Below are 27,235 nucleotides of genomic sequence, written 5' to 3' on the forward strand. Positions count from 1 at the left end.
CACTTACTCCCACAACTTCATCTTGGACTCAAAACAAGCTTTGAAACAAACATTTTACTATGAGAAGGGTTGTCCGTGTGTGCTCTAATTTTTTTTCTGCAGAAAGGTTGGGGAGTTTGTTGACAGGCTCAGACAGAACCTGCATAATCAAGCTACGACCAGATCCCTCTGAATTGTTTTTGCCTCAGTTTGACCTGGAAAATATTGTTTTAACCACTTTTCTGCTCTATTTAGAATAACAAAAAAAAAAAATTGACATCCGTAGATGGGTTGCATAATCTTCTGAAAAAAAAACTGGTACAACTGTTTGTGGGTTAAGCAATAATGGAGTCACATATCATCCAAGTCTGGTGAAATATTGTAGCCTTAATTCTAGTCAGACTGTCAGGCATTTCTGAGTTTATCCATCTTGATTTGAAATTGTCTCATAGGATTAAAGATGGCCTCAGTTCTTAGATGACAATTTAATCCTTCAGTTGGATTTAATGATTTTCAGATGAATTTCAGCACAAAGGGACACACGGTTTTAATATACCAACAGTGCTGGGAACAGCTCTTCTATAAACACCAGCACCAAAACAGAGGAACGTGTTTTCTTGATGTCAGAGTTGTGTGCCACCCTAGCTTCTCTCAAGAGGATAATTATTACTTTTAGCAAAAAGGAGAGAGAAAACAGGGGAAAAGAAAGGAAGAGTGGAAGAAAGCAAATCCTGGAACAACCTAATTTACTGTAGTTTCCACAAGGTGTTTCAGGGGTGATGCAAACCTATTACAAAAGAGCAGTGTTCGTGTCATAAAAAACTTGAGATATTGGAAGTGTAGTTTGCATTTCTTTAAAATTAGAAAAATACGTGCTTTGCTTTAAAATACAAGAAATAAAAGCACTTTGAAATTATAATAAATTGAATTCCCAGCAGGGATAACTGAGTTGCAGCCAGAAACAGAAAGTTGGATGATACAGCACAGTGAATCAAATGATTTCTACAGATCCAACTGAGAACCAACTGGACAGTCCGTGGTGCTCTGTAGCGTTTAGATAATTTTAGCTCTCATTTTTGGGCAGCCTCACTTTATGGTTGAGTCATAATCATTCTCACTAATTTTCCCATATTAAACTAGGCAGTTATAGCTGCTCCCCGCCCACTGTGAAACTGTTCACTGGGAACAAACTAAGTAAATAAATGGCTTAGAAAAATAGAACATGTAGCCATCAATAGCAGAACACTAACATTTTACTACAACTCCAATTCCACAAAAGCTGAGAGGATGTGTAAAATGTAAATAAAAACAGAATGCAATGATTTGCAAATCTCTTCAACCCATATTTTATTCACAATAGAACAAAAATTACATATCATGTTGAAACTAAGTCATTTTTCCATTTTATGGAAAATATTATCGTAAAATTGTCAAGATCCTACCCTCTACAGTAAATAATATCAACAAAGAATCGGGACGAATCTCTGTGCGCAAGGTACAAAGCCCAAGGTCAAAACTGGATGCATGTGATCTTCAGGCCCTCAGGAGGCACTGCATTAAAAACAGCTATGATTCCCTACCGGACATCACTGCATGGACTCAGGAACACTTCCAGAAATCACTGTCTGTGAACACAATTCACTGCAATCCACAAATGGAAGTTAGAGCTGTATCATGCAAAGAATGTGAAAATGATCCAGAAACCCCACTTTGTTCTCTGGGCCAAAGCTCATTTAAAATGATCTGAGGCAAAATGGAAAACTGTTCCTTTGTCAGATGGATCAAAATGTGCAATTCTTTTTGGAAACCATGGATGTTGTGTCCTGCGGACTAAAGAGGAGATAGAATATCTACCTTGTTATCAGCAGACACTTCCAAAGCCTGAATCTCTGATGGTATGGGGCTGCATTAGTGCCTATGGATGGGCAGCTTACACATCTGGAAAGGCACCATCAATACCAATACCATCATACCAAGTACATAGAGGTTTTAGAGCCACATATTTTCCCATCCAGACAACGTGTCTTTCATTTCAGCAAGACAATGCTAAACCACATACTGCATCTATCACAACAGCATGGCTTTGCTGGAGAAGAGTCTGGGTGCTGAACTGCCCTGCCTGCAGTCCAGGCCTTTCACTAATAGAAAACATTTGGTGCATCATTAAACAAAGAAATCTAGCAACAAAAGCTCAGGACTGTTGAGCAACTAGTATCCTGCATCAGACAAGAATGGGACAACATTTCTCTCCTAAACTCCAGCAAGTGCTCTCCTCACTTCCCAGATGTTTACAGACAGCTGTTAAAAAAAGAGGTGATGCTACACAAGCTATACATGCTACACAATAAACATCACCCTGTTCCAACATTTTTGTGACGTGTTGCTGCCATCAAATTCAATGAGCTTTTATTTTCTATGAAGTGGTAAAATGTCAGTTTGAACATTTGATGTGTTGTTTATGTTTTATTGTGAATAAAAGATATGTTGATTCAAATCATTGCATTCTGTTTCTATTTTTTTTAACACATCTTCCGAACTTATTTGACATTGTGGTTGTATAAAATGTATTTTTTGGAGACTTCTTACCTCCTAGAAATTCACAATCAGCGCCTATGTGACAAACAAGTGTTTGCTAAAGCCAGCTTTGTGTTTCATTATCACTTGTAATTTGGCACAGGTCTACAAATTGTTTCTGTTTAAAAAGCCACCGGCTTCTTCAGCAACTAGCCTGAGGTGCAGCAAGTTTCAGGGACAAGACAATATGAAAAAAGCTCACACAACGACCTAATGTGCGGCCTGAGCATTATTTCTGGGATTAAGTTCATTAAGTAAGATTCTTGTATTGGAGAACATTATTATAAGGCTCCAAACAATAGCAAATCTATATCTAAATCACTTAACAGTCAGGTTCCGGTTTGATTCTTCGACCCATATTTTTGTCCTTAATGCTTAGTTGCGGCCTCCAAATTAGTTCAGCTTTATACTGGCTCTTTCATGTATTGGGCAGAGCCTACCTGTTTGTGAGGCTTTCTCTTGTTTTTTTAAATAGACGTGACGCCAGCAAATTGTTGAACTAGTTGTGCTAGTTCAGCAGGGAAGATGAAGGAATCTCTGAAATTCAGATTTTAAATGTGTGAGGGATGGAGCTACTATTAATGCAAGACTGTAAATGTAGTTATCATTGTCATCAGTGCATTAGGAAATAAATAACTTTTCAGCACACTGAAAGAACTGTTATAAGTTCTCATGATGTTGATTTTGTGATGTGAACGCATCCTCTCCATTTCTACACTACATGATGAACTAAGTTTATTGTTTCTTTTTTCGCAGTTTGGGCTCTTGTTGTTGTCACTGAGACAGAAGTTGTGACTCAGATAATGTCTTTAAAGATGTCCGATAAGCTGTGGATTCAAATGGTTCGACAATGAGTCAGTCCAGCAGCTGCTGTCAGCCTTTGTGTTTGGGCCCTGACCTTTGTCACAGTGATGGAGAGGAATAGTTAAAATGAGACCAAAACAATCCTCAGCTGAAAGCGCGATATTGTGTCAGGAGAAAAAGAAGAGTGTGTTTGTGTGTGTTAGTGTGAATAAGCGAGCTAAATGTTACGTGCAGCTTGTGAGCACTTCATGTGAATCTGCATGTGTGCACATATGCTTGTTTGAATGTGTGTTAAGTCCTTGGAAAATGTAACTCAGATAAAGAACATGATGTCCTTCCTTATGAACTTTTTTTTTAGAAACGGTCTTGCTCGCCAGTGCTTTGTGTGTGTGTGTGTGTGTGTGTGTGTGTGTGTGTCCATGTGTGTTTATATAGCTGAAAATGTGAAAAAGAGCACACTGAGGACCAAGGCCTCCTGCTCCTGCCTGTTTTAGAACAAAATAATAAGGTTGTTTCCTCTCATTCCTTCCCATCATCCTTCTTTGCACTTTCCCTTCCCGTCAGTCCTTTTTGTGAGTGCTGATGTTGCAGTTGTTTCTGTCTTTGTTTTCTCAGACATGCTCATATGTTCTCAGACCTCTGATTGCTTGGAGAAAAAGGAGCGCAAGAAGACTTAAATTGAAAAGTATATTTGATGATAAAGTCTTTCATTGTCAGTCGTTTTTAAAGGTGGCCTTTAATGGCGGCCTTCTGCATCCCAACCCAATGCTCTATCCATTGAGCCATGCAAGAACCCCTATATTCTCCCGGCCACAATTCACAGCATACTTAGACAAGACACTGTTCCTAGACAAGACAATAACATGTTTTATGAAAACTTCTGAATGTATCCCTTGGTTTATAGCATAGCAGTATAGCAGGTAGCCAGTTAAGAAACTTAACTTGATTTTATTTAACATTTGTATCATTGAATGTCTTGTGCTTTTGTCAGCCACTTTTGAAGGAGCGTTCAGAAGTAGACAGCCTTGTCATGATGCTGTGACACAGGTGGTCTTCAAATGAACACTGCATTTTTGTTTGTAAAGTATGAACGAATTTTGAATGTGATGTTTATTCATCCTATAATGAATATTTCAACTTCATCTTACCTTATATTTTGTTATACTTTCTTGTCCTGTCCCTGTGTTTATCACCTCCTTATTTCATGTTTCCTTTTACAGTGTATGTCTTCTATGTCTCATTTAACAAATAAGCTAATTATAAAGCAGCAATGACTCAAAGTGACTCATGCTTCAATCACTTTCCTGTGTATGTGGGAACGAAGACACACTCACACACACACACACAAAGATTCTAAGGTGTCCCCAAGCAAAGGTTGCAGCTGTTCCCAGCATTGCATTGCATGTTTTTGGAGAGAAATATCAAATAACTGAAAAGTTCCCCTAAACATCAAGAGGTGCCTGTCGAGATAGGACACACACACACACACACAGAGGGAGAGAACAAAGTGCACCGACTAGAATGCTGAATAGTATGGTGTTTCTCAGACTTAATGTGACTTGTAGTTGCCAAGGCTGGAAATAGTGCACCTAGTGAATGATGACTGATCAAGCTCTGCCCTCCCACACACTCACCCACCAGATACGATCAAATGTCTTGAGGTGCTCTTTGCGGAGTTTAGTTAAAAACGTCATGATATTTCAGCTAAATGCTTAAAATGCCAAAAGCAGACAAAACAAAATGCAGTCGTCTAATTATCTGTAGTATGTCCTTTCTGACAGCCTCTTTCTATACTTCTCCTCCATCACTTTCTCTGTGTCTTAAACTTCTCTCTACAGTCCCTTTCTCGCCTCTTCTGTTCTTATGCAACCAGCTAATAAATAGAAAATTGATATGTCACTCAATTACTGTATTTATACCGGAATTGGACAAAAGGCTTGGGTCAGGGTTTATACCAGAGCCCACACAAGGTTATAAACCTTTTTCCATTAACTTTATTTTTACTTTGGTATCAAAACAGAGTGACTCATTCATCTCGGCTGCATAGGTGCATAATGTGGTGGGCTTTAATGTTGTTTTTAAATATTTCAATAATATAAAAGTCGATAGATCTGCAACAAACCCTTAAGGAAAACTGAAACCAAGAAGAGTGCAGACATGAACACATGTACTGAAATTGTTGCATCCATAGTTAGGAAAGAAGGAAACAGGGTGGGGAAACTATTTTTTTCCTAAAGGAAAGCAAGTTTTGCCTTGTGTTGCATTTTTTTTCTATTTGTTATAAAACAAAGCAAAGTCATTGTGATGAGTAAAAAGCCAAGTACCTCAAGGTTTGCCTATCCAGCTGTGCAATGTGTTTTTGTTGTTTTAGCTGCTGCTGGAGTTAAATCAGTCCCAACCTTGCATTTCTTCCTTGTGCAGGCAGTTTGCCGTGTCCTCAACCAGGTGGTTCCTGGTTCATGTTTTGTTTTGTTTTGCAACGTTTTAGAATCGAAGGCTATACTCACATGAAGCTGTTGTAAATAGGGATTGTTGTAAATGTTGTATTCTTAAGTTATTTAGAAGTTTGGGCAATCAAGCTGTCAGTTATTACAACAAAATGTTCATAGCAGCAGTAATGATGAACTATGGAGCAACTATGGAGTCATATAATATCAAGGCCAATAGTAGATAGTCCTTAATCGCAGTTTAGTGTAAATGAGTGAAATTTGTCTTAAATATACTGTAACCTTTAATTGAATTTAGGGGGACTTATTCATGCAAGTTTCAGGTGAACTTTGGAACAAGGGATGAGCATTTTGGCCCCAGTTTCTTAAAGTCTAGTCGTGTTACATGTAAATTTTATTCAGGACTTCATAGACTTGCTGAACTATAACGCTTTGATGCACCACCTTTGAAACACAAGGAGTAAATAAAGACAATATTATCCAGTAATGAACACCAAATCCCAACACACAAATTGGACCTGATACACAGAAAAGATTAAATAAGTGTGAAATGTATAAATTCGAACTCAATATTAACATTATTCCACGCTGTTTTCTGCCGGTTTATCTTAAAAACTTTTCAACACTAAAAGACAAGATGATAATCCTCTCAGCGTGGGATCGAGGCTCATTAAAACACGCCACTACTCTAATTGAGAGAGGACCCTTCACCAGCTGAACTGTGACCTATTTTGGGTGTGACCCCTTAGTTTAAGAAGGCTGCAGAGTCTATTATTCAACATCCTGGGAACTAAGCCTCAACACAGTCATTTGAATCAGCAGACAAATAAAAGCCTGCATGTGTTCTTTCATTTTAATGGACCTGCAGCTTTACACTATATTAGTGTGTGTTTTCATGCATGTGTGTGTGTGTGTATGTGTGTATAGGTGGTAGGTTAGAGGGTGGAGGGGCTCAGGATACAGACCAGGGAGTGTGCAGCTTGAACAATCACACCCAAACTTCCACTTCATCCCAGTCTGCCACCAGCTATTTCCCTCTTTTGACCTGTTGTTCCCTCTTACTTCCTCCTCCCCCCACTCTATTTCCCTAGTCATACTTTACATATATATTTTCTTAGTTTCTTAGTTTCACTCTCAACCTCATTCTCTTCTTTCCCTCTCTGCAAGTCAACTCATTTCAATTCAGTCCACTTCAACTTTGATGCTTTACTGCCATCAGGGGTTTAAAGTACGCAAATTATCACCCTTAGCATTAGTGCTAAAACTAAGTAGCTTTTTAATATGTTTCTACTTTTTACAATGACCATGTGCATTTGAATATGTCAGACTTGGGAGTCCCCCAGTGGTTGTACACAAAAAGACACTGTGGGAAAACCCCCACCAACACCACCAGCCAGGAGAAAGGAGATGAATGGACAACACAGATTTCCACTCATCTATCCATCCATGATCTATGCCCTCAAAATCCTTTCAACATTCATTAGGGACTGGAGTTTGTCCCAGTTAATATTTAGAGAGAGACACTCCACCCTGGACTACTAGCTTTATGCTACAATTTTTTTTTCCCTTTTTGGCTATTTAATATGTTGAATGGGGTAAAAACTAAGATATCTGGGCTTTGGCAAATGGTATAATAGGCTAAGTCCTTAAAAGTAGATTCCAATTCACAATATACTACCACACTTGCCTTTTCAAAACAGCTGTAGTCTAAGCACAGAAGACTTGATTTCCAGTTGTAGTCTTTCCATGAACAGAAACACATACAGCACTTTGACCCTCTTTCCTCTCGCTATACGTTGTCACAGCACCCTCTTGTGTTCATGTTTAGTAGTGATCACAAAACAGCTGAAGGGAGGGTCTGATGGTGGAGCTCCACCTCACTGTTCTCAGCTCACAGGTACTTATTTTTTTTAAAAGCTTTTATCCAAGGCCAGCAGAACAAGCAGAGGCTGTTTGGAAGTTGTCAGTGGTGAAACTGACATGCAGAGGTAGTGTTGTGTAGTATAGACAATGGATCACACTAATCAAGCAGCCAGATGTTGCTCTTACCTGAACATGTAAGATTATAAGGGCCTAACTAACGATGGGAGGTTTTTGGGCTGATCTGTTTCTGCTCCTGTTGATTTCCACAGGACTCGTTTATGGAGGTAAGGTGCTGCAGAGAAGAAAAGATCATGTTCCCTCCAAAATGTCAGGTGTATAAACTGTTATGGCTGGATTTTTTATTTTTTTGCCTGTAAAAATGTTTTCCTTATACAAGCATTTAGTATGCATTTAATATTCTGTTTTGTGTGTGTGACTGTGTTCATTTCCATATTTCCATTAAGTGATCTTACACAAATGGTTTTTAGTAATGCAAATGTGGTAGCAATATAATGTATGTGATACCTTTGGCTAAATTAAAATATGTCTAATGGCAGCTTAATGTTTAATCCAGTATAATATTATCTGTAAACACATGACAATATGCTGCTGCACATCGGATGATATTTTGATTGGATGCTTGCAGTTATTTCTTTCCTCATAGACATGTGTCACATTTCAAAACAAGTACAACTTAAATAAAACAGCATGCAAATATGCTCTTTCCTACACAACATTTAAATGGAAGCTACGATATCACTGTTGATTTGACTCAAAAATGTAATAATTCATTGTTTAATTGATTGCAAATCCATACACCTCTTTATTAATAAATTCACTAATTCACAAAATGGCTTCCCCAGACCTGGTTTCAACTATGTGAGGGCTAAACCTTTCAACTACCACTTACAAAAAATTGCATTCAAACATTATTGCTGCTGAACATTTAAAGGATATTCATTTTAGCATCAGCTCTCCCTTAGACAGTTTTGCGTTTTTTAAAAACAACTTCATACCTGCTTATCACAGTACAATGAAGAGCTGCCGCCACATTTGAGGTATGCCTCTAGGAAGATTACTAATAATCCAATGTACGTTGGTATGATAGAGGAAGATTAGAGATAGATGTACAGACATGGCTTGAACTGCCATCAAGCTTATAGGCTTTATGCACAGAGACATGCTGGTTCAGCCTGCTGACTGGGTACTTCTCTTTATACCAAGTCTTATAACACACAATCGTAGCTACGATTACAAACTTTCGCTTTTTGCAGTGCATCCAAACAGCATTACAGAAGCATTTAAGTGCAATAACATCCAAAATAATCAATTAACCAAAGTTAGCCATAGCAGCTTACCCAAAAACATTTTACAAACAAGAGACCAATGTTGTCAATATCGCAAATAATTTAACAACCTTCAAGGCAAACTAATCATGGAGTCTGAATACTTTGACTTTCCCACAGGTAAATGTCTAGCTTATTGTGCTGACTGCCTTTTTCTGCGTGATACAAATGATTGTTTTTTATGTAATTACATTATTACTGAGATTTTTTCTTTTTGGTTCTCTCTTTTAGAGAGCTTTAGATAGTTTGTGGAGGGTTATTTATCCTCGAATAACAGACAAAACTGTTCACACACTGACATCTTCCTGACCTTTATTCATTGTTGCAGTTTGCACAAATGGACATTCAGGCTGAGTGGTGCTTTGTAGGTCAAATCGATATAAATAAAGAATACTCTTATTTTACTAAACAGATGTGAGTGATGCTTTACTAGCCTCATGATAAAATATAAATCCCTCATAATGACATATACACACAATTAGAAAATTCTAACCCTAAATAGTTGTTTATGAATTAATTGCAAATGACTTAAAAAGGCCACACAAAAAAAATGAGATACAGGGTAAGTGCTTAATGCATAGCTATACCACCAGCAGCACAGCTCTATGGATGTCAATGATGGATATATGGTCAGTCAATGCATCATGTTTGTTCAGGACCACCATGTGAATATCACTTGAAATCATTAGTAGTGTCAATGACCAAAGGATGTGATAGACTGCAATGACACCTCTTACAGATGTTATCATCTAGTACCACCAACCCACACAAAAGATTTGGCATTTTCTTTATTTTTCAACTAAAAATGATATTCACATCGGCCTCTGGTGTACTTTGTGCTTGGTGCTAATTGACAAACGTTAGTATTTAACTCAAAGAGCTGTAAGAACCTACAGAGCTGTTATCATGAAGTACTGGTCTTGTTAAAAATCATAAATGTCAATGTCACTATTCCCTATTCTAGTCAACCACATATTCTGTGATGAACAGCCACCAACTGATTATGTTCTTTGTGCTTCCAGAACAGCTTAGTCATTAGGGAACGTTTGTAAAACTAAATATCTAATCTGAATCATCTGGGTCAACAGTCTAATTAGCATCAGAACATTTCGGGATGACCCGCTCCAGAATGCATTAGTTGTCATTAATTGAATTCAGATAGCAGGTGTAAAGTGTAGAGCAGACATCACATTGACAAGCCAGTCAATACAGATTAATGGAATAGCCTGTGCTGGGGAAAGGCTTTTGGTCACCACATGCTGGTTTCAATATTGATACTGAACGTACATGTTACATTAGTGATATGTTTGTATCAGACAGTCCTGAAAATGTTAACATGTTTTTTAAGTATTAAGTCTGCACTGAACCAATTTGTAACATCCCAGTGTAGCCTCATAACAATCATTAGGTGAGTTGGTAATAAAATGTTAAAAGCTAAATTAATGCTATTCTAATTCATCCATCTCACTTTGTGATCAGATTTCTTTTTTTTATTATTTATTTATTGCTGTAGTGTCATTCTATGGTGATGGCTATATCCACCTGCGGAGAGTGGATGCATCCATTCAGTCACTGCTTCATGTCCGATTTCGAACCTCCAGTCAGACGGGGCTGCTATTTTTGGCAGCAGGAAACAGAGATTTCTTGCTGCTGGAGCTGATTTCTGGGCACCTGCAGGTAGGTTATTCCACATATTAAGGTAATAGGAAACATGAAAAGACAAAAGTCCCAATGTATTATTTTAAAGGCCATCAGTATTATCAGAGGAAAGATATTCTGTTGTTATGTTAATGTTAATAATACGGCACACTGAAGATTGTCATAAGCGTCTTACATAAAAAGGCTTTACACCTTCAAAACAAGAGGAAATACTGTCCCTTGGGCCATTTTGCCTCATATGTATTGGCATTTACAATCCTGAGAAGAGCCAGAGAGAAGATGCATTCCTCTTGGTGTCAGGTTGCTTGAAGAGGGAAAAAAATTAAACCCTTTGGGATTGGTTTAATTTCTGAACAAGTTTCATCATGACCAACGCTAAGAGAAAATACCACAAAGGTTTAATGAAAACTCCAAGTACATGAAAGTGTTTGGATGTATTTATCTTTGTGGAATCATTTAACATACAGTTAACAACTTCTTCCATTTTGAATGTTTTGTTTGTGTTTTGTGTGATGTAATTTATTTTATGTTTTGCCCTTTTTTCTTTTTATTATTTATTTTATTACTATTTTATTTGTTCTAACTTTATTTTTTATCCCCCGTTACACTGTCTTTTGCTACTCTTTCCCTATTTTGCGTCTTCCCTCATCTCTTAGGTGCGTCTGGATTTGGGCTCAGGTGAGCGGTCACTACGCTCTGAAAAGGGCATTCATCTTGGTGACCTGGTTTGGCACTCCATTGAGCTGACCCACGACCACTATAATATCAGCATGACCATTGACCGAAATTCTCGCATCAGCCTCCGCATGCCAGGACCAGATCTGGAGCTCAGTGTTGAGGATGGTCTTTTTGTGGGGGGGACAGCTGGGCTGAAACACCCCTACCTTCTAAACATCTCAAATGGGTTTAGAGGTTGTCTAGATGAAGTTGTTTTCAATGAACATAACCTGTTGTCCAACCTAAAGCCTTATTCTGGATACATACATGTCCATGAGGTATCTTTGGGTTGTAGTCCACAGTTTTCTGCAACTGTAGAAGATCCTGTCAGTTTCTTCAGCTCCAAAGCCTTCATTGCACTACCACTGTGGGAAGTACCACAGGAAGCTGTAATTGAGTGTGAATTATACCCCTCTGCGAAATTAGAAGACGGTATTGTCCTGTACAGTTCCAGCTATCAGAATGGGTATGTTGCTGTAGAAATCAGACAAGGTCACCTGGTGGCGACAGTAGGAAGTGAAGAGGGGAATAAAACCGAGCTTCGTTCTGTAACCAATGTCCAGATCAACCACATGTGGTACACCATCCAGTTGCGTTTACTGCCTCGGAGCGTACAGCTAAAGGTGGGCAAGGAATTAATCAAGACCAACCTGAGTCCAGTGCTGCAAGTCATCCAGCTTAAAGGGCCAGTCTTCCTAGGAGGGCTTGATGAACAAGCAAAGGCAGAGGCAAGGCGAACTGGGTTGTTTTCTGCCTCACCCAGAAGAGTAAGCTCCTTTAAAGGCTGTCTCAGACATGTTACGGTGAACGCTCAAAGAATGGGCCTACCTCATGCAACAGTCACCAAAGACGTCACTGCAAGCTGTAATAGAGGACAAGCTCCAGTGATGGTGACTACTGTCAGCCCAACAGATCATCCTAAATTTTATGTTACAACCACACAAGCAATTGGCAACAACAATCCTAACATTTTGTTGTTGAGGAAGCTACAGGTAGCAGAAGGAGGCCAGGCAGCCCTGGAGCCCAAACACATCAAGGTAGGAAGGAATATCCCCTGCTTATCTGTTCTTAGTATCAAGAGTTTCTCAATGTCAATAAAAATATATTTGTCTCTTTATTGCCTTGGACTCATTTCCAGATGAATCTGGATTTCCAGAAATTGGGCATCCATCCATCCCAGTTAATATTCCGCATTGAGGAACTGCCTATCCATGGCCAACTCCGTCTGGACCAAAGTTCAAACTCTGATGGAATGAGATGGGATGAGGGGCAGGGGAGGACTATAACAATAGGGGCAGAGGAAAAACATCGCACTTTCAGTATGCTCGACCTATGGCAGGGTCGGGTGATATACGTTCACAGTGGGTCAGAGGACCACAGTGACTTCTTCTTGTTTTCAATCTCATCCAGCAATAAGAAGGAGTTTCCTGAGTATTTGGAGGGCAGCCACCTGCATCAGTTTGACATCAGCATCAGCTCTGTTAACGACGCACCAGTGCTCAGCTTGCCTGGGGGAAACCTTTTCAATCTCGTGGAAAAGTCCAAAAAACAGGTAGTCAAGCTGAATGACAGGGTGATATATGAATACAGTATCTGTTAATTAACAGCAATATCAAAATTTAATTTTAATAATATATCCTCAATGTCCCCAGCTTACAACAGATGTCCTGAGAGTGTCAGATCCTGACAGCAGTCCTGTGGACTTGGTGTTCAGTGCCCTTGGAAACCTCAGCTCTGACGCTGGATACCTTGAGCACCAGGATTATCCTGGCAGGTTGGTGCTGGAGCTTGTGAGGCTTCACAGTGCTTTGCAAATTGACTCCTATGCAGTTACTGACGTCTATTGGTTTGAAACAGCATAGATTTAACTAAAGCTGGGGTTATTAAATGTGAATGTATTCTTAATTTATATGGTATGCGAAACATAAAATAAATAAATAAAGTGAAATTAAGCTAGTGGGACAAAAGCTAAGCCATGTTTGTAACAAGATCAACAGCTTTTTGCTTGTCCCTTCAGGGGTCACCACTGCAGAACGTTGATTTGGCATGTGCTTTTACGCTGGATCCCCTTCCTGTCGCAACCCTCCCATTTTTTTATCCGGGCTCGGGACCAGAACCAAGGTTGCCCTTGGTGGCTGTGTGGGGCCACACCTGGTGGGGTGGGATTCGAGGCTGCTTCCTTCTGCATCCCAACCCAATGCTCTGCTTCTGTTTGTGCTTGATTATAATATACAAAAATATTTGTTTTAGAGCATTAAAAGACCTCCAGTGTCTTTTAATCAAACCAAGTAGAGTAGAGAAAAACAGGGAGAAAAATCATACAAGGAAACTGGGTTGTACTGTATTTATCTTCCAGGGCCATTAAGTTGTTCTCCCTGCATGATCTGGAGCAGAGGAAGATCAGCTTTGTACACACTGGGGTCTCCACCTCCAGGCTGGCGCTCAGGGTCAGCGATGGCCAAAAAGTAAGTTATGAGCCAGCTAATGGATGGATTGCTATGACATTTGATATCCATAAGAAAAGATTTTAGAAACTTTGGTGATCTTCTGACTTTCCATAAAGGCCCACTAGCATGTGTCCAGTCAAAATCAATGTCAGGTAAATCTCCTAAATATTTTAATAAATGCATTGTCACAAACCTTTGTAGTATATTTTTACTGTTGTATCTAATGTTTACGTATGCTTAAAATAGTCAACATGTTTAACATTATGTTTGCCTTATATTTATATATTAGTATATTGACATTATCATTTAGCTCAACGCATTGATGTGTCTGAGTACAGTGTCACAGAACTGCTGGAATAGCTGTGAGCTTAGTGTTTTAGCTACAATAAGGATGACTGTTTTAATGCAAACACATTTTTTACATTGTCATTTGATTGCTGATGTTACAGTAGATTGCTGAAACAGGTTAAACATTTTCTGTAGGCTTTATTAACCATCTACTACCAGCTATATCCTCATTCTTCTTTATTCTACAGTCTTTTGTCATTTAGTTTCCTACCATTTTCCAAATAATTTCTCTCATTTATGCTCACCTGATGTTTGCTTATTCTCTATCTCCTTTTTGCAGGTGAGCAATGCAGTAGTTTTGAGGATTATGGCAGTTGCATTCCAACACAAAGTTGTGAATAACACCGCATTGGAGGTGAACCAAGGCGAGGCCTCCATCATCACCACCAGTCACCTTGCAGTACAAACTAATGTGGCTAATCAGGCAGTGGAAATCCGCTATGACATTATAGAGTTGCCACAGTATGGTCAGCTCCAACGGTTGCACTCAAGTGGTTACTGGAAAGCGACAACTTCCTTCTCTCAGAAACTTCTGGAAAAAGAACAGATCCGATATCTCAGCACTTTTCATGGCATTCAGACTCAGAACATCACTGATCATTTTAAATGTAAAATCAGCATCGATTCTTTGGCTACGGAGGAGGTTGTTTTCCCCATCATGGTACACTGGATTCATTTCAAGGTCACGCGCAGCAAGATGGAGGTCAGCGGTGTTCAGATGGCTGTTGTCACTGCCAATGATTTTCATGTGATTTCTAAGGGTGTTAAACTCAACGAGACCAACCTCTACATCCGTCTCCTAACAGTACCAAAGAAAGGTCAGCTATTCCTCAACAACCAAGTTCTACAGAGGGACTCAACATTCAGTCAGAAGAATATCACAGATGGTTTGCTAAAGTACGAGCTGCTCCGGTTGTTCGATGACACAAGAGACATGTTCAGCTTTCAAGTGTTTTCAACACATGCCAACTCATCAAGTTATGACTTTAGAATTAACATTAAAGCGGAGTCAAGAGCCATCTCTGTTGTAAACAAAGTTCTTTCGGTCCCAGAAGGAGGAAGTAAAGTCATCTCCAAAGATGTTCTGTTCACTCACATGGCAAGTAACCGGGAGGTCCAATACACCATTACAGTGAGCCCAAATCATGGGCAGATACGAAAAATCAATATCTCCAATTCAACATCTATTAATGACAACATTTTAACATTCACAAATCAGGATATCATAGACGAGAAAGTCATGTATGTTCACGATGACAGCGAGACCAAACAAGATTCATTTATATTTCAAGTCATGGTTTACAAACCACATAAAAACCTCAATAAGAAGGAGGACAGAAACAAGGCCAAGTACACATTTAATATCTCCATTCAGCTCGTCAATGATCAGAGACCTGTCAGGGTTGTTGATAAAGTTTTCCATGTGGCTCGTGAGGGCCAGAGGTTGGTGACATTAAATGACCTTTGTTTCCGGGATGATGACTTGGACTTTGAGGACAGCTGGTTGGTGTACACACGCAGGGGGATTCCCATGGGTGAGCTGGTGCTGGCCAGTGATCCCAGCCAAAAGCTGTATGAGTTTACACAGCGGGACCTCGAGCAGGTTAGAATGATTTATCTGTGAACATTGGTGATCATTCAGATGGTACAAAAGTTGGAACCACCCACTTAAAGCTATATGGATTTACTGTTTTACTCACCAGATGTTTATTGACGCACATATGATCATTAACGTTTAAACAATTGGTAAGGTTTAAAAGACTGAAGCCTCTTGGGGTTAGTTTGCAGGAAATGTTTGTCCAGGTGATTGTTTCAAATGATTGCATTCAAATTTCAGTAAAAAAAATTATATTCAGACATTTCATAGGAATGAAACTTCATGAATCATCAGAATAAGGAGACATAGTTTCCCTCACAGGCATTCATTCAGTGCCTGCTTAGACACATGAAAAGTGATGAAGCCTTTGTGTGAAGAATGAAGTAAGACAGCTTGAAAGAGGAGGACAAATCTTTCATCACCTGCACATCTGGCCAGTCGCTGCACAAAATGCAATTTGTCTCATTTGATGCTCCACCTTCCAGCATTGGACAATGTGATGGGAGGGTGCTGTAAACCTTATAACCCTTTTATCTGAAATGTGCTGACACCTTAACAGAGGTAATGCAGCTGTCGTATAACATTTAGATTCTAGAAAATGTAAAATACATAAATAGAGGAACACAATGAAAAAAATACAATAAACATATTTTCAGTATACATTTACTTTATGCCAGTGAAAACAATTTTACAGTTTGAAATCAAAGAATTACATTGGTTTACTTTTTTAAAGCAACTTGATGCTTTCCTCCATTTCCTGATATCATCTCATTTTCTGCTTTCAGAAAAAGGTGTTGTTTGTCCACAGAGGAGTTAGTTTGGGGCGTTACGTGCTTTTTGTATCAGATGGGAAACATTATGTGTCCACACTGATGGAGGTGAGTATGGTGTTTTCATAATCCATTTGTAATATGAAAGTAAGTCAGTCTAGAGCTTTGTTTACTGACTGTCTGTGTCCTAAAACTGGCTGATACAGGTTATGGCCCAGGATCCTTACCTCCAGGTGGAGAACAACACAGGCCTCATGGTCCAGCGAGGTGGAATAACAAGCTTGACCTCCACTAACCTCAGCGTCTTCAGTAATCTTGACATCCGAGACCCAGAGGAGGTGACATTCGAGGTCTTCCTTCCACCTAAACATGGTGTCCTTTGCTTCAGTGATGGAAAGTGTGACACCGTGACAGAAGCAAATGCAGTTTCAGTATTTACCCAATGGGATGTAGTGGCGGGACGCTTGGTGTATCACCATGATGGTAGTAATGAGCTGACTGATGGGTTCAACGTGACGGCAAGAGCAAGGGAGAAGAACACAGACAGTCGGGTGGACAGGGGAAGGAGAGAGGTGCATCTAGACATTGGAGTGTCAGTTAAAATCTACTTGGAGAGTCATCAGAGGCCACCATCAGTCATAAGCAACCATCCAGTGGTAGTGGCAGAAGGACAGAATGTCTCAGTAAGCAGGGGACATTTAGAGGTAAGTCAATACACGACACAAAACTCACTCATTCATAAGGAATGTGTACGCTATCAAAACAAACTTTGTAGCCTAAATATGTTTTTACTGAGTTACTCACTCTGCTGGCCTGTGTATCAAGGCTTATTTTTATGGTTGGTGACTGTATCGTGGGATTTTTATGTATGCATCATTTTCCATGTAAAAATGTAAATTAAAAATTAAACAAATTTTTCACAAGGTGGTCCATGAAAACAACCAGCCATCAGAGATAGTTTTCACAGTCCACAGTCAACCCACTGTGGGTGTTCTTCAGAGAGTCTTTTCTAATAACAAGCACAATAACAACACTGGAGAGAAGCTCCTCCATCAGGTACCGACAGCTTAAAAGATACTTGTGGGTTTCTCTGTGTGAAACAGGAACAGGACAGAAACAAGTCTTTTGTACTTTGTTTTTCTCTTCAGGGTATTAAAAAGCAGCAGACAACCTCCTTCACTCAAGAGGACATCAACCAGGGACTGGTCATTTACCATCAGCAGGCCATAGGAAGCATCAATGACTCTGTTGTTTTGGAGGCAACCAATGGGATCACGAAGGTTGGTCCTATCAAGCTGGAGATCGACATCATTCCTATCCTGCTCCCTCTACAGGTACCAAATGCATGTCTGGCTACTAGATGAAGCGCAAAAAGAAGAGAAATTCATTTCCACACTAACAAAAAAATTATGTGGAGAAGACATCATTTGGGTCTGTTGTTTGTGTAGGTATCCAACTTAACTCTTGATGAGGGGTCATCCCTGCCTCTGACCTCTGATATCATCAGGGTCACAAGTCATCACTTCTCAGACATGAACTTCCTGTTTCAAGTGATCACTCCACCAAGACATGGTCACTTGGAGCACAGCCGGATTCCGGGGATGCCCATCACTGCTTTTACAGACACTGAGGTTTGATTGAGCACAAAAACATACTAGTAACCACTTATAAGGCAGGATGAAATGTTAGATAAGACTTTTTGGTCATATACACACACAAATAGTACCCAGGTCAATTTAAGCACACTTGTTTGTGTTACTTTATCCAGATTACTACGACTTACTGATCTTTTTTTGTTTGGAATGAACAATATCTAAGCTGTATGATACTATACAGTATAGGGCTGGGTTAAAAACGATGGCTGCCTGAATCTTCTTCATCCAAAATTTCGTTTCAGGTGGAACGTGAGTATATCTCCTATGTTCATGATGGCAGTGACACACGGCGAGACAACTTCATTATCATGGTCAATCAGACAGAAATCACTAAGCACAGCTTGCCCCGCACCGTTCACATCAACATCACTCCTATTAATGATGAGACTCCCATCGTTACAACCAACCAGGGTTTGAAGGTAAGAAGTAATAACATAGGACACCTCTGCTTTAGTCAAAATACTGAACAGAAGCAAAAATAAAATAGGACCCCCCCCCACAACCTTTGTTTAAAACAAATACTTACAAATACTTACAATTTATAAACAATCATAAACCAGGCAGATGTTTTTGGATTAATATGTAGTTTTCTGATGATGAAGACGGACTAAGGAAAAGAGGAAAAGGGGAAAAGTACATGATCAGGCAGCCCTTAATGAGTAAATGACTCAGCACATTGTTGTAAATACTGGGAAACATCCAAATGAGGGTTTCTGAAAAACCTGTCTCAGAATAAAAGTCACACAACAACACATTACATATAAACTCTATTCAGTACCTGTATGTGTTGCCTGATTATTAACAAAATATTAGTGTAAGATATTGTTTCTGAAGAAGCTTGTCTTTTAGAAATATAAAGACTCAATGAAAACCTTTATGATCTTCGTCTTGTTGCTCAGGTGTGGGTGGGTTCAGTGACAGAAATAACCACAGATGATCTTAGCGCTGAGGACTCTGACACTCCACCTGAGGGGCTGGAGTTCATTGTCACACCACCCAGCAACGGCCACCTGGCTCTGAAGAGCGCCCCCTCCAGACACATCTTGAACTTCACCCAGAATCACATACAGAGCAGACAGCTGGTGTTTGTGCATAGTGGTGAGCAACAGAAAAGCTTGGCAAATTAAATTTAGTTATAAATGAAATTGTTGTGCATTTCAGGATAGTTTGTGTTGTAAGTGTAGTTTTTATTATTGGGCTCTGGGGTAAAAATGAGCTTAGAGAAAGGACATGAATGAATGAATTAAAGAATGTAAATGCTGTATTTCTTCCTGTGTAGGTGCGTTGTCTGGGGGCTTTCATTTTCAAGTGAATGATGGTGTTAACTTTGCCCCTCGTCAGATCTTCAGCACAACTGCCCAGTCTCTGGTCCTCTCACTGCAAAAAAACCGTCCACTGGTCGTCCATCCAGGTACCAGAATAGAGTAGAAATTTGCAATAATTCCCACCCTGCCTAGGTGGATGCCAAGCCACTTTTTACCCTGTGTTTTTGTTTGTACAAACCAGGAAACACAAACCCACGCATGTATTTGTCTGTCACAAATTTTTGCTGAGCAGCACTACTGCTGTTTAATTTTCAAATGAAACCTCAAAAGGTTTGCTTTTAGTTACAGTATATAACAGTGGCACAGGGCGGCATCACTAGTCTAAGCCCTCCTTTAATGGATGTATCTGCTTACACACTGAACACAGTTTCTCTGTGCCCTGTTACTGCCAGGCTTGCAGTGCCACTATGTTATACTTGAACAAACAAACTTATCAGCAGTTTTTTCTGGTCAAGGTTATGTAAACTGATATTTTGATACATAGCCACTACTTTGTGATAAAGAAGTACATATAAAACAACCTTCAGACTGAAGTAGTATAACAAATCCTAATTTACGATAACATGATCACTTTTAAATGCTATGTATCCAGATAAACTGTTTAGGTAATGACATAAATCATAGGTGACCCTGGATTGTCTTTTCATTAATGAAATCACACCATTTAACACTGAGGTAGCTGGTTCTTCTGATGTACTGTAAAAATGACAGAGATTAATACCAATCAAGCTCTACATCTTACAGTGTCTCACCACTATCAGGGTTAGTTAACAAATGAGAAAGAGGTTGTTGAATTTTATAGCTTTGTTGTCTCCTTTGTCACCTGTATGTATATACAGTACATTAATTTCACTCACTAGGAATGCACATGTCCACAGATACCACTGTCGATCAGGAATGTTGGCTGCTACCTCTGTATTGTTAGAAACTTTTCTTCTTTCTTATTGTGTTTTTTTTTTTGTGTGTGTGTGTGTGTGTGTTCTCTGTAAAGGCTCTGTGAAAACAATTTCTGAACAGGAGCTTCAGGCTGTAACCAACAATATTAGCGACATCAGAAGGAACCAGTCAGTGGTGTTTGCTGTGACCGCTTCACCTAAACTTGGCCAACTGGTCCAGCGTTTACCTGACAACTCCACAAAAATAATTTCCACATTCACACAAAGCATGGTATGAGGCGTACTGTATATAGGATTACTGCTATTACTGTGTATATCCACAATGAGATGACCATTGCTCAACCACTGCACCAAAGGCAGACTTAGGCTATATTTTCTTCACAAATAAAACAATCCTTTGTCCGCTTTTATTAATTTTTGCATCTCATGTTTGACAAGGTGGACCATGGAGTTATCCTTTATGATCAGAACAAGCCAGTGTCCGTGGAATTGTCGGCTTCAGACTTTTTCTCTTTCACTGTGTCCTCTCCTCCTGCTTTTCTTCCTCCACACACTTTCACCATCTTAATATCCTACCAGGCCCACAAACGTCACAACAACTCTCAATACAAGACCAGACTACTGAGCAATGCAGGTAAGTTTTACAAAAATATTTGTAAGTTTATATTTATGAAATATGTGTCATATTACTACTTTTATTTATTAGAGAGATGTTTAGTTATATCTTAATATACAGCAATTTGCCATTGCGATTCTTTTTTGTTATTCAGGTGCTGTGGTTGCAGAGGGAGGCAAGGTGACGATTGACAGATCTAAGCTCGATGCTTCTAATCTCCTAGAAAAAGTCCCAGAGTCTCACAGGGAGGACCACCATGTCCTTTACCGTGTGATTTCTCTGCCACGTCACGGTGCTCTGTCTATAGGAGGTCACAATCTCACCAGGTGCTGGGCTCCTGTCTTGCCCTGTCAATAAATAATTGACTGAATAAAAAGTGTTAAATCTTGGTTGCTAACTGTTGTTTTTTTATTGCAAAATCTTGATTCAGGAAAACCTTGCAAATTTCACATGTGGCTTTTTATTTTCTCCTTCTCGCAGGAACCAACCAGATTTCTCTCAGATCACTCTGAACAACTTTGGCATCACTTACACCCACGATGACTCAGAGACGACGAGTGACAGCTTCACTTTCCGAGCCTGGGTGGCTCCTTTGGATCTTTCCTCCTCTTCATCTGCTCTTTCCTCTGATTCTTCCTCCTCATTTTCTCCTCTGTATTTAGCCTCATCATCCTCTCTTTCATCCCTAGACGTGGTGTCACGTCCCAACTTTAAGGACAGCCTGACCGTGACAGAAACCTTTAACATTACAGTGACACCAGTCAATGACCAGCCGCCACTCATTAGGAGCAGAGCCCCGAGCATGAAGGTTGTAGTTGGAGAGAGAGTCGTACTTGGACCAGACAATCTGCAGGTGAGCCAGTGCTCCGAATGTTTTTGTTTCCGAATTGTTTTTCAATTACTATCTTAATCAAACTGCTCTGAAGATTTCATCTTGTGAGCAGCAGTAACTATATCTGAAAACTGAGTTTGGGTGAATTCCCTTTAAAGAAAAGATATACCGTGTCAATCCATACGGACAGGTTGAAGATCATGACACCCCTCCAGAGGAGCTGCACTACCTTGTTATCAGTAATCCCAACAATGGCTACCTAACGCTGGGAGAGAGACCAGAACCAGTGACATCCTTCACCCAATATGACATCAACCATGGTCGGCTGCACTTCATACAAAAGGTGGAGTAACTTCATCACAGAGACTTTGCACATTGACTTTGAAATCCACTTTTTGTTTAATCTCTCTCTGCATTACTGCCATCAGAAGTTACAAAACAGCATTAAAATTTAGTATTTTTTTTAAATTGAATAGAGGACATGTCACGAGAAAAAATTATGAATCTTAAATAATTTTTTTACTTTTATCTGGCTATTTATTTCCAGTGATTTCCCGATTAAATCATTGCTGTGAGATAAAACCATGTAGTGTAGTGTAACATTTATTAGTGCATTTTGACTCCATTTCTATTCCATTCCGTTTATCCCTCCTTTTTGTGCTTCCTCCTTCAGGGTGAGCTTTCAACAGGAGTTTTTTACTTCAATGTCTCTGATGGTCATCACCGTCCCCTCTACAAACTCTTCAGTTTGGAGGTGATTAAACCCTCAGTTTCCATGGTGAACAACACTGGCCTTTCATTGGTTCAAGGCAGGACTGCTGTGGTCTTGACTACCAACCAGCTGGCAGCTCAAACTAACGGTCGCAGTTGGGCCAATATTACCTACAGGGTCACCACACTCCCTCACCATGGACGCATCGCTATAAATGACCAAGAGGTCACAACCTTCTGCCATGAGGATCTGCTGTATGGCCATGTTGTCTATCACATGACTGATCTTAGCGAATCAGAGGACAGCTTCCAAATCTCAGTGTCAGCCACCTCGCCTGGTGTTGACTATGGAAATGTAACGGCACAGACAGTGAAGGTTACCGTGTTGCCTCTGGTCTACCTGAGGGAGCCAGTCAGAGTACCGAGTGGTGTCGCCGTGAAACTTGGCAAAGGCATGATTGATGCTTCAGAGCTGGCGAGAATAAGCCGAACCAACCCAGTATTCGAGGTTCTTTCTCCCCCGAAACATGGTAAACTGGTCAAGGTAAAGCAGTTCACTGTATTACTTTGACAATGTGTAAAGAGTCATGCTGGTGTTCTTACATGTTGAACTCCAATTTGTATATGCAATGCATTACTACCAACGTTTTTTAAATCATCCATCTCATCCACTTTTACAAGTGTCCATTGTTTAACATTTCTTTTTGTACATGTAATAAATATAACTATACGACTAGTATAAGTACGATCATCTTGTAAACAGCTTGATCAACCACAGTATGCTATTTTTACTGAATTTAAAACCACTACCATCCAGCAGGCTTCATTCAGGTCTTGCATACCTTCTTTCATCTGCATTACTGCATAACTGCAGTAAATTAAGTTAAATTCACTCTCTCCTCTGCTGTGTGTCTGTGCCTTTGTTGCATATATGCAGATGACCTATGACCCTAACCAAGCATCAGAGGTCCTGAAGTCATTCACGTTCAGAGATGTGGTTCAAGGCAGAGTCGCCATCAAGGAGACTCTCAGTGACAATCAGTCAACGCTGACAACAGCTCGAGGCCACACCCCCGCCAGACCTCGCAATGATTCTTTCATCTTTCTGCTGAAGGCTGGAAATGTGCAGCCAGCGAAAGGTGAGCTTCACTTCACCATCTTACCCCACCACCAGATGCATCATGATCTAGGTGGTTTAAATAAAGCAGACCGTGCAAGTCGTGAACACACCACAACTCGACTGCCTACAAGTAATAGGACTACTACTGCAGGAAAAGGAGTAGGGCAAAACGGATCCACAGTCCAGAGCGGTACTGGAGTGGCTCTGCACCCCCACATTTTGTCACATAAAAACCACAGTAGGACACAGCACAAGTTAAAGCCTCAAAATCGCTGGGGGAACCACACTCGCAATGGTATTCATGGAGGAAGATCAGGAAACAGTGCAGATGGAGGAGGACACAGTCATCCCCCACAACCCCACGCTCCATCCTTCCCAGAAAAACACTTTCCGGTGATTCCTCCTGACATCTTCCCACTTCCTGTTGAGGTCCTTCCTCGGCCCGCCTCCGACCCCCTGCTCATTATCCTGCCACTGTTGGCCTGCTTGCTCCTCATCGTTATTCTAGTGGTTTTGATTTTGGTGTTCCGTCATCGCAAGGAGAAACAGGCCCGGCTACAGCTCATCCAGGAGCTCACTGCTGCACGGTTTACCACTGAGGACAGTCCATACTTGGCTCGGTCGGAGCGTAGCTTGGCTATGCCCTCCGTGGTGGTTACGCCACTTGGGTCCGCAAGCTGTCCCACCTCACCCAGGTTACCTACAAGTCCCAGGAGGCGAAGTCTGGCCCCTGGGATGACCTTCTGGGGGCCATTTGAAGCTGATGCAACAGGTGATGATTGGACTATGAAAGGTGGCAACAGTACTGAAAGAGAAAATGTGACTTGTTGTAACACACTCCCAAATGTCACTACAGGATTCAAGACCTCTGTGAGAACAAGGTCCCTGACTCCAACTCTTAAAAACAACCAGTACTGGGTTTGATGGATTCAATCTGAAGGAAAACTGTGCCTTAAAGGTGTATTTTGGGTGTGAAGGTAAAGAAATTGTACATGTCCACATTACAGGAAACATCTGTAGACATCTAAGGCACATCTGATCTGCTATGCATTTTTTAAAAAGAGGACAAAATATTCTCAGCTGGTGAGGAAATTATTCAATTTGTTGTAGAAAATGTACGATGGTATTCATATTTAAGTCTTTGTACGGATCTGGCTTTAACTGAACATGCTTGTTTTAGTAACAATCTACTTTTAGAGACTTATCTTAAATAAAAAAAATATTTTTTAAACACTTCTGACTCATCATACTTTACAAAATACCACACAGATAAACAGTGGTCTGATTATAGTATTGTAGTTTTTGGAACTGTTGCAGAACAAAGAAGGGAAACAGAGGTGGGTTTACTGCATTTACTGTGAGATCTGATGTGTATCTTTATTTTGAGTACGCTTTAGTGTGAATACATAAGGTATGTAGTATGAGGCCCCTCTCACCTACAACACTGAAAAAAAAGTGTTACTTCATTGAAACCTTGTATGTTGGCTGGTAGATTGTAATATATGTACATGGAATTGTAAGCTTTTGTTCCTCCTTTATGCACAGGCGCCATGTCCTGCCCTTTTCTGTTTCCTTTGTCTTACTTTTTATAGCTTGTGTTTGTGATCTGCCATGTTTCTGTCCATACAGTATTACCAGTTTGGAGTAGTGTTAGTAGCAGTGTTGCCTCACTTACTCAGTTCCTGATTGACTTCTGGCATTTTTGTAAAATTTAAGCCATTTTAGGCCTGAAAACTTTTAGAGACTTATCTTAAATAAAAAAAAAATTTTAAACACTTCTGACTCATCATACTTTACAAAATTCTGACAATTGTAAATTTTAAGACCATCCAAATAGATTTTATCTAACTTGCGAACATAGGCCTCAGCGATGAACACCATTCAAAACTTACCAAGCTCAGTTGGTAAGGCAGTCGTCCTAGGACCACAGAGTCAGTGGTTCGATCCCCGCTCCCGGCAATATGTTGAAGTGTCTCTGGGCAAGACACTAAACCCCAAATGCCCATTCCCATCCCCAGCTGTGCAGTGCCGGTCCAAGCCCGGTAGAAATTGGGGAGGGTTGCGTCAGGAAGGGCATCCGGCGTAAAAACTGTGCCAAATCATCATGTGGGCAATAACCCACTGTGCCGACCCTGAATTCACGGGATGTCCGAAAGGACAAAAAACAAACAAACAAAAAAAACAATAGCTGATTTTAAACAAAGTATCTGTGTTTGTAGGTTTTTCAAAAAATTCTATTACCACCCTGATGTTTTGCCTTTTCTGCTCTGAGTTTTAAAACATAATAGGTTGGTTGCAGCCTATAGAAAGTGTAAAAGCAGAATTTTCCTTTTTGTAATTAGTTTTGTTAGTTTTGCACAAACTGAAAATGATTTGCCAAAATGTATCTTTAGAGTTTAAATAAATTTTAAATAACAAATACTACCAATATGATTGATGACACAAATTAAACAGGATAGATGACGCTGAGGAAGAAGAGAATGGGGTAGGTCTAAATAATGAAGAGCCTGTGAATGCAGTAATCCAACCTGCAGCCTTTGAACTTTGGTGTCAGATTATAGGGCTGGATTGCTACTGTCACCACAAGAAAAATAAGTGATAAGATGTTTATCTGTCAGAGCAAAGTTTTCCTAAACTTACTTAATTACTTATGCTTTTTTCCACTTATTGAACCTTATTAATAATATGGCATATTTTTAGAATCTCTGTACATTATTTAACATGATAAAGAAAGGGTAGTTCAAGTGTCTTCCTGTAAATAAAATATGCTGTTCTCCATTACAGACTAATGCTTAAACTCCACGTGCCATTTTTAGCAAAAACATACTACTCAATTGTGATCATGAGTAGCAAGAATTTTCAACAAATAAAATATTTTTAAAAACAATAATGAAACATGATTGCCACAACTTCGACTTTCATAAAGATATGTGCTGAAATGCTTATCCATTAAATCACATTAGAAGTGTTAAAACCTTGATTGAAAATTTGATTATGTAGATTTACATCTTTCTGAAAAAAGCTAAAAGTGTTCAAAACAACCAGGTGGTAGGTCCATAATATGTTGCATAATATACTTTGTTAAGTAAAATCTCAGGATGGTAATATTATTTTAAATCCTGAAATACACCTGAAATTACGACATGTTGAAAAGCGTGACAACAAAACAAAAAGTAAGTGAGGATTTTAGTATTTTTCCTACTTAGAACTACAAGTTGTATAAATAAAGTCGTTCTAAAATATGGCCAGATCTTTTTTGAACAAATACCAAATGTTTTAACTAATACGAACAAATCACTATTATGTTCTTGTCCATACTCAATTCATTCTTATTAAAGTCATAGTTTTGGTGTGAAAATTATCTGACAACAAATGCTAATTGGAGTCAAGATTTGAAGTTTTGACTAGAGCTAAGTTTGGATTGAAGAATTGTCCAAGTTTCTTCTCAACATTGTCCATTCTCGCACCCGACGGCAGTGATTGTCTGCAGTTGATCCTGCCACAGGAGCTTCAACCAGTAATTAAATAA

The 27,235-nt window shown here is 39.7% G+C and overlaps 1 protein-coding gene across 1 annotated transcript; it reads left to right on the plus strand.

Moving 5' to 3' along the window:
- Positions 1-7,743: 7,743 nt before the first annotated feature.
- LOC137104178 (chondroitin sulfate proteoglycan 4-like) lies at positions 7,744-25,591 on the plus strand. The gene is made up of 22 exons (XM_067485076.1): positions 7,744-7,951; positions 10,527-10,690; positions 11,329-12,426; positions 12,528-12,941; positions 13,042-13,163; positions 13,746-13,854; positions 14,465-15,787; positions 16,567-16,659; positions 16,758-17,255; positions 17,476-17,607; positions 17,700-17,885; positions 18,000-18,182; positions 18,449-18,625; positions 19,106-19,304; positions 19,486-19,617; positions 20,523-20,698; positions 20,866-21,061; positions 21,198-21,369; positions 21,524-21,896; positions 22,066-22,218; positions 22,549-23,130; positions 23,524-25,591. Exons 1-22 carry the CDS (start codon positions 7,888-7,890, stop codon positions 24,628-24,630), a joined length of 7,653 nt encoding a protein of 2,550 aa, XP_067341177.1. The 5' UTR covers positions 7,744-7,887; the 3' UTR covers positions 24,631-25,591.
- The last annotated feature ends 1,644 nt before the right edge of the window (positions 25,592-27,235 follow it).

Source organism: Channa argus, chromosome 18, assembly GCF_033026475.1.
Source record: "Channa argus isolate prfri chromosome 18, Channa argus male v1.0, whole genome shotgun sequence".
NCBI classification, from domain to species: domain Eukaryota; kingdom Metazoa; phylum Chordata; class Actinopteri; order Anabantiformes; family Channidae; genus Channa; species Channa argus.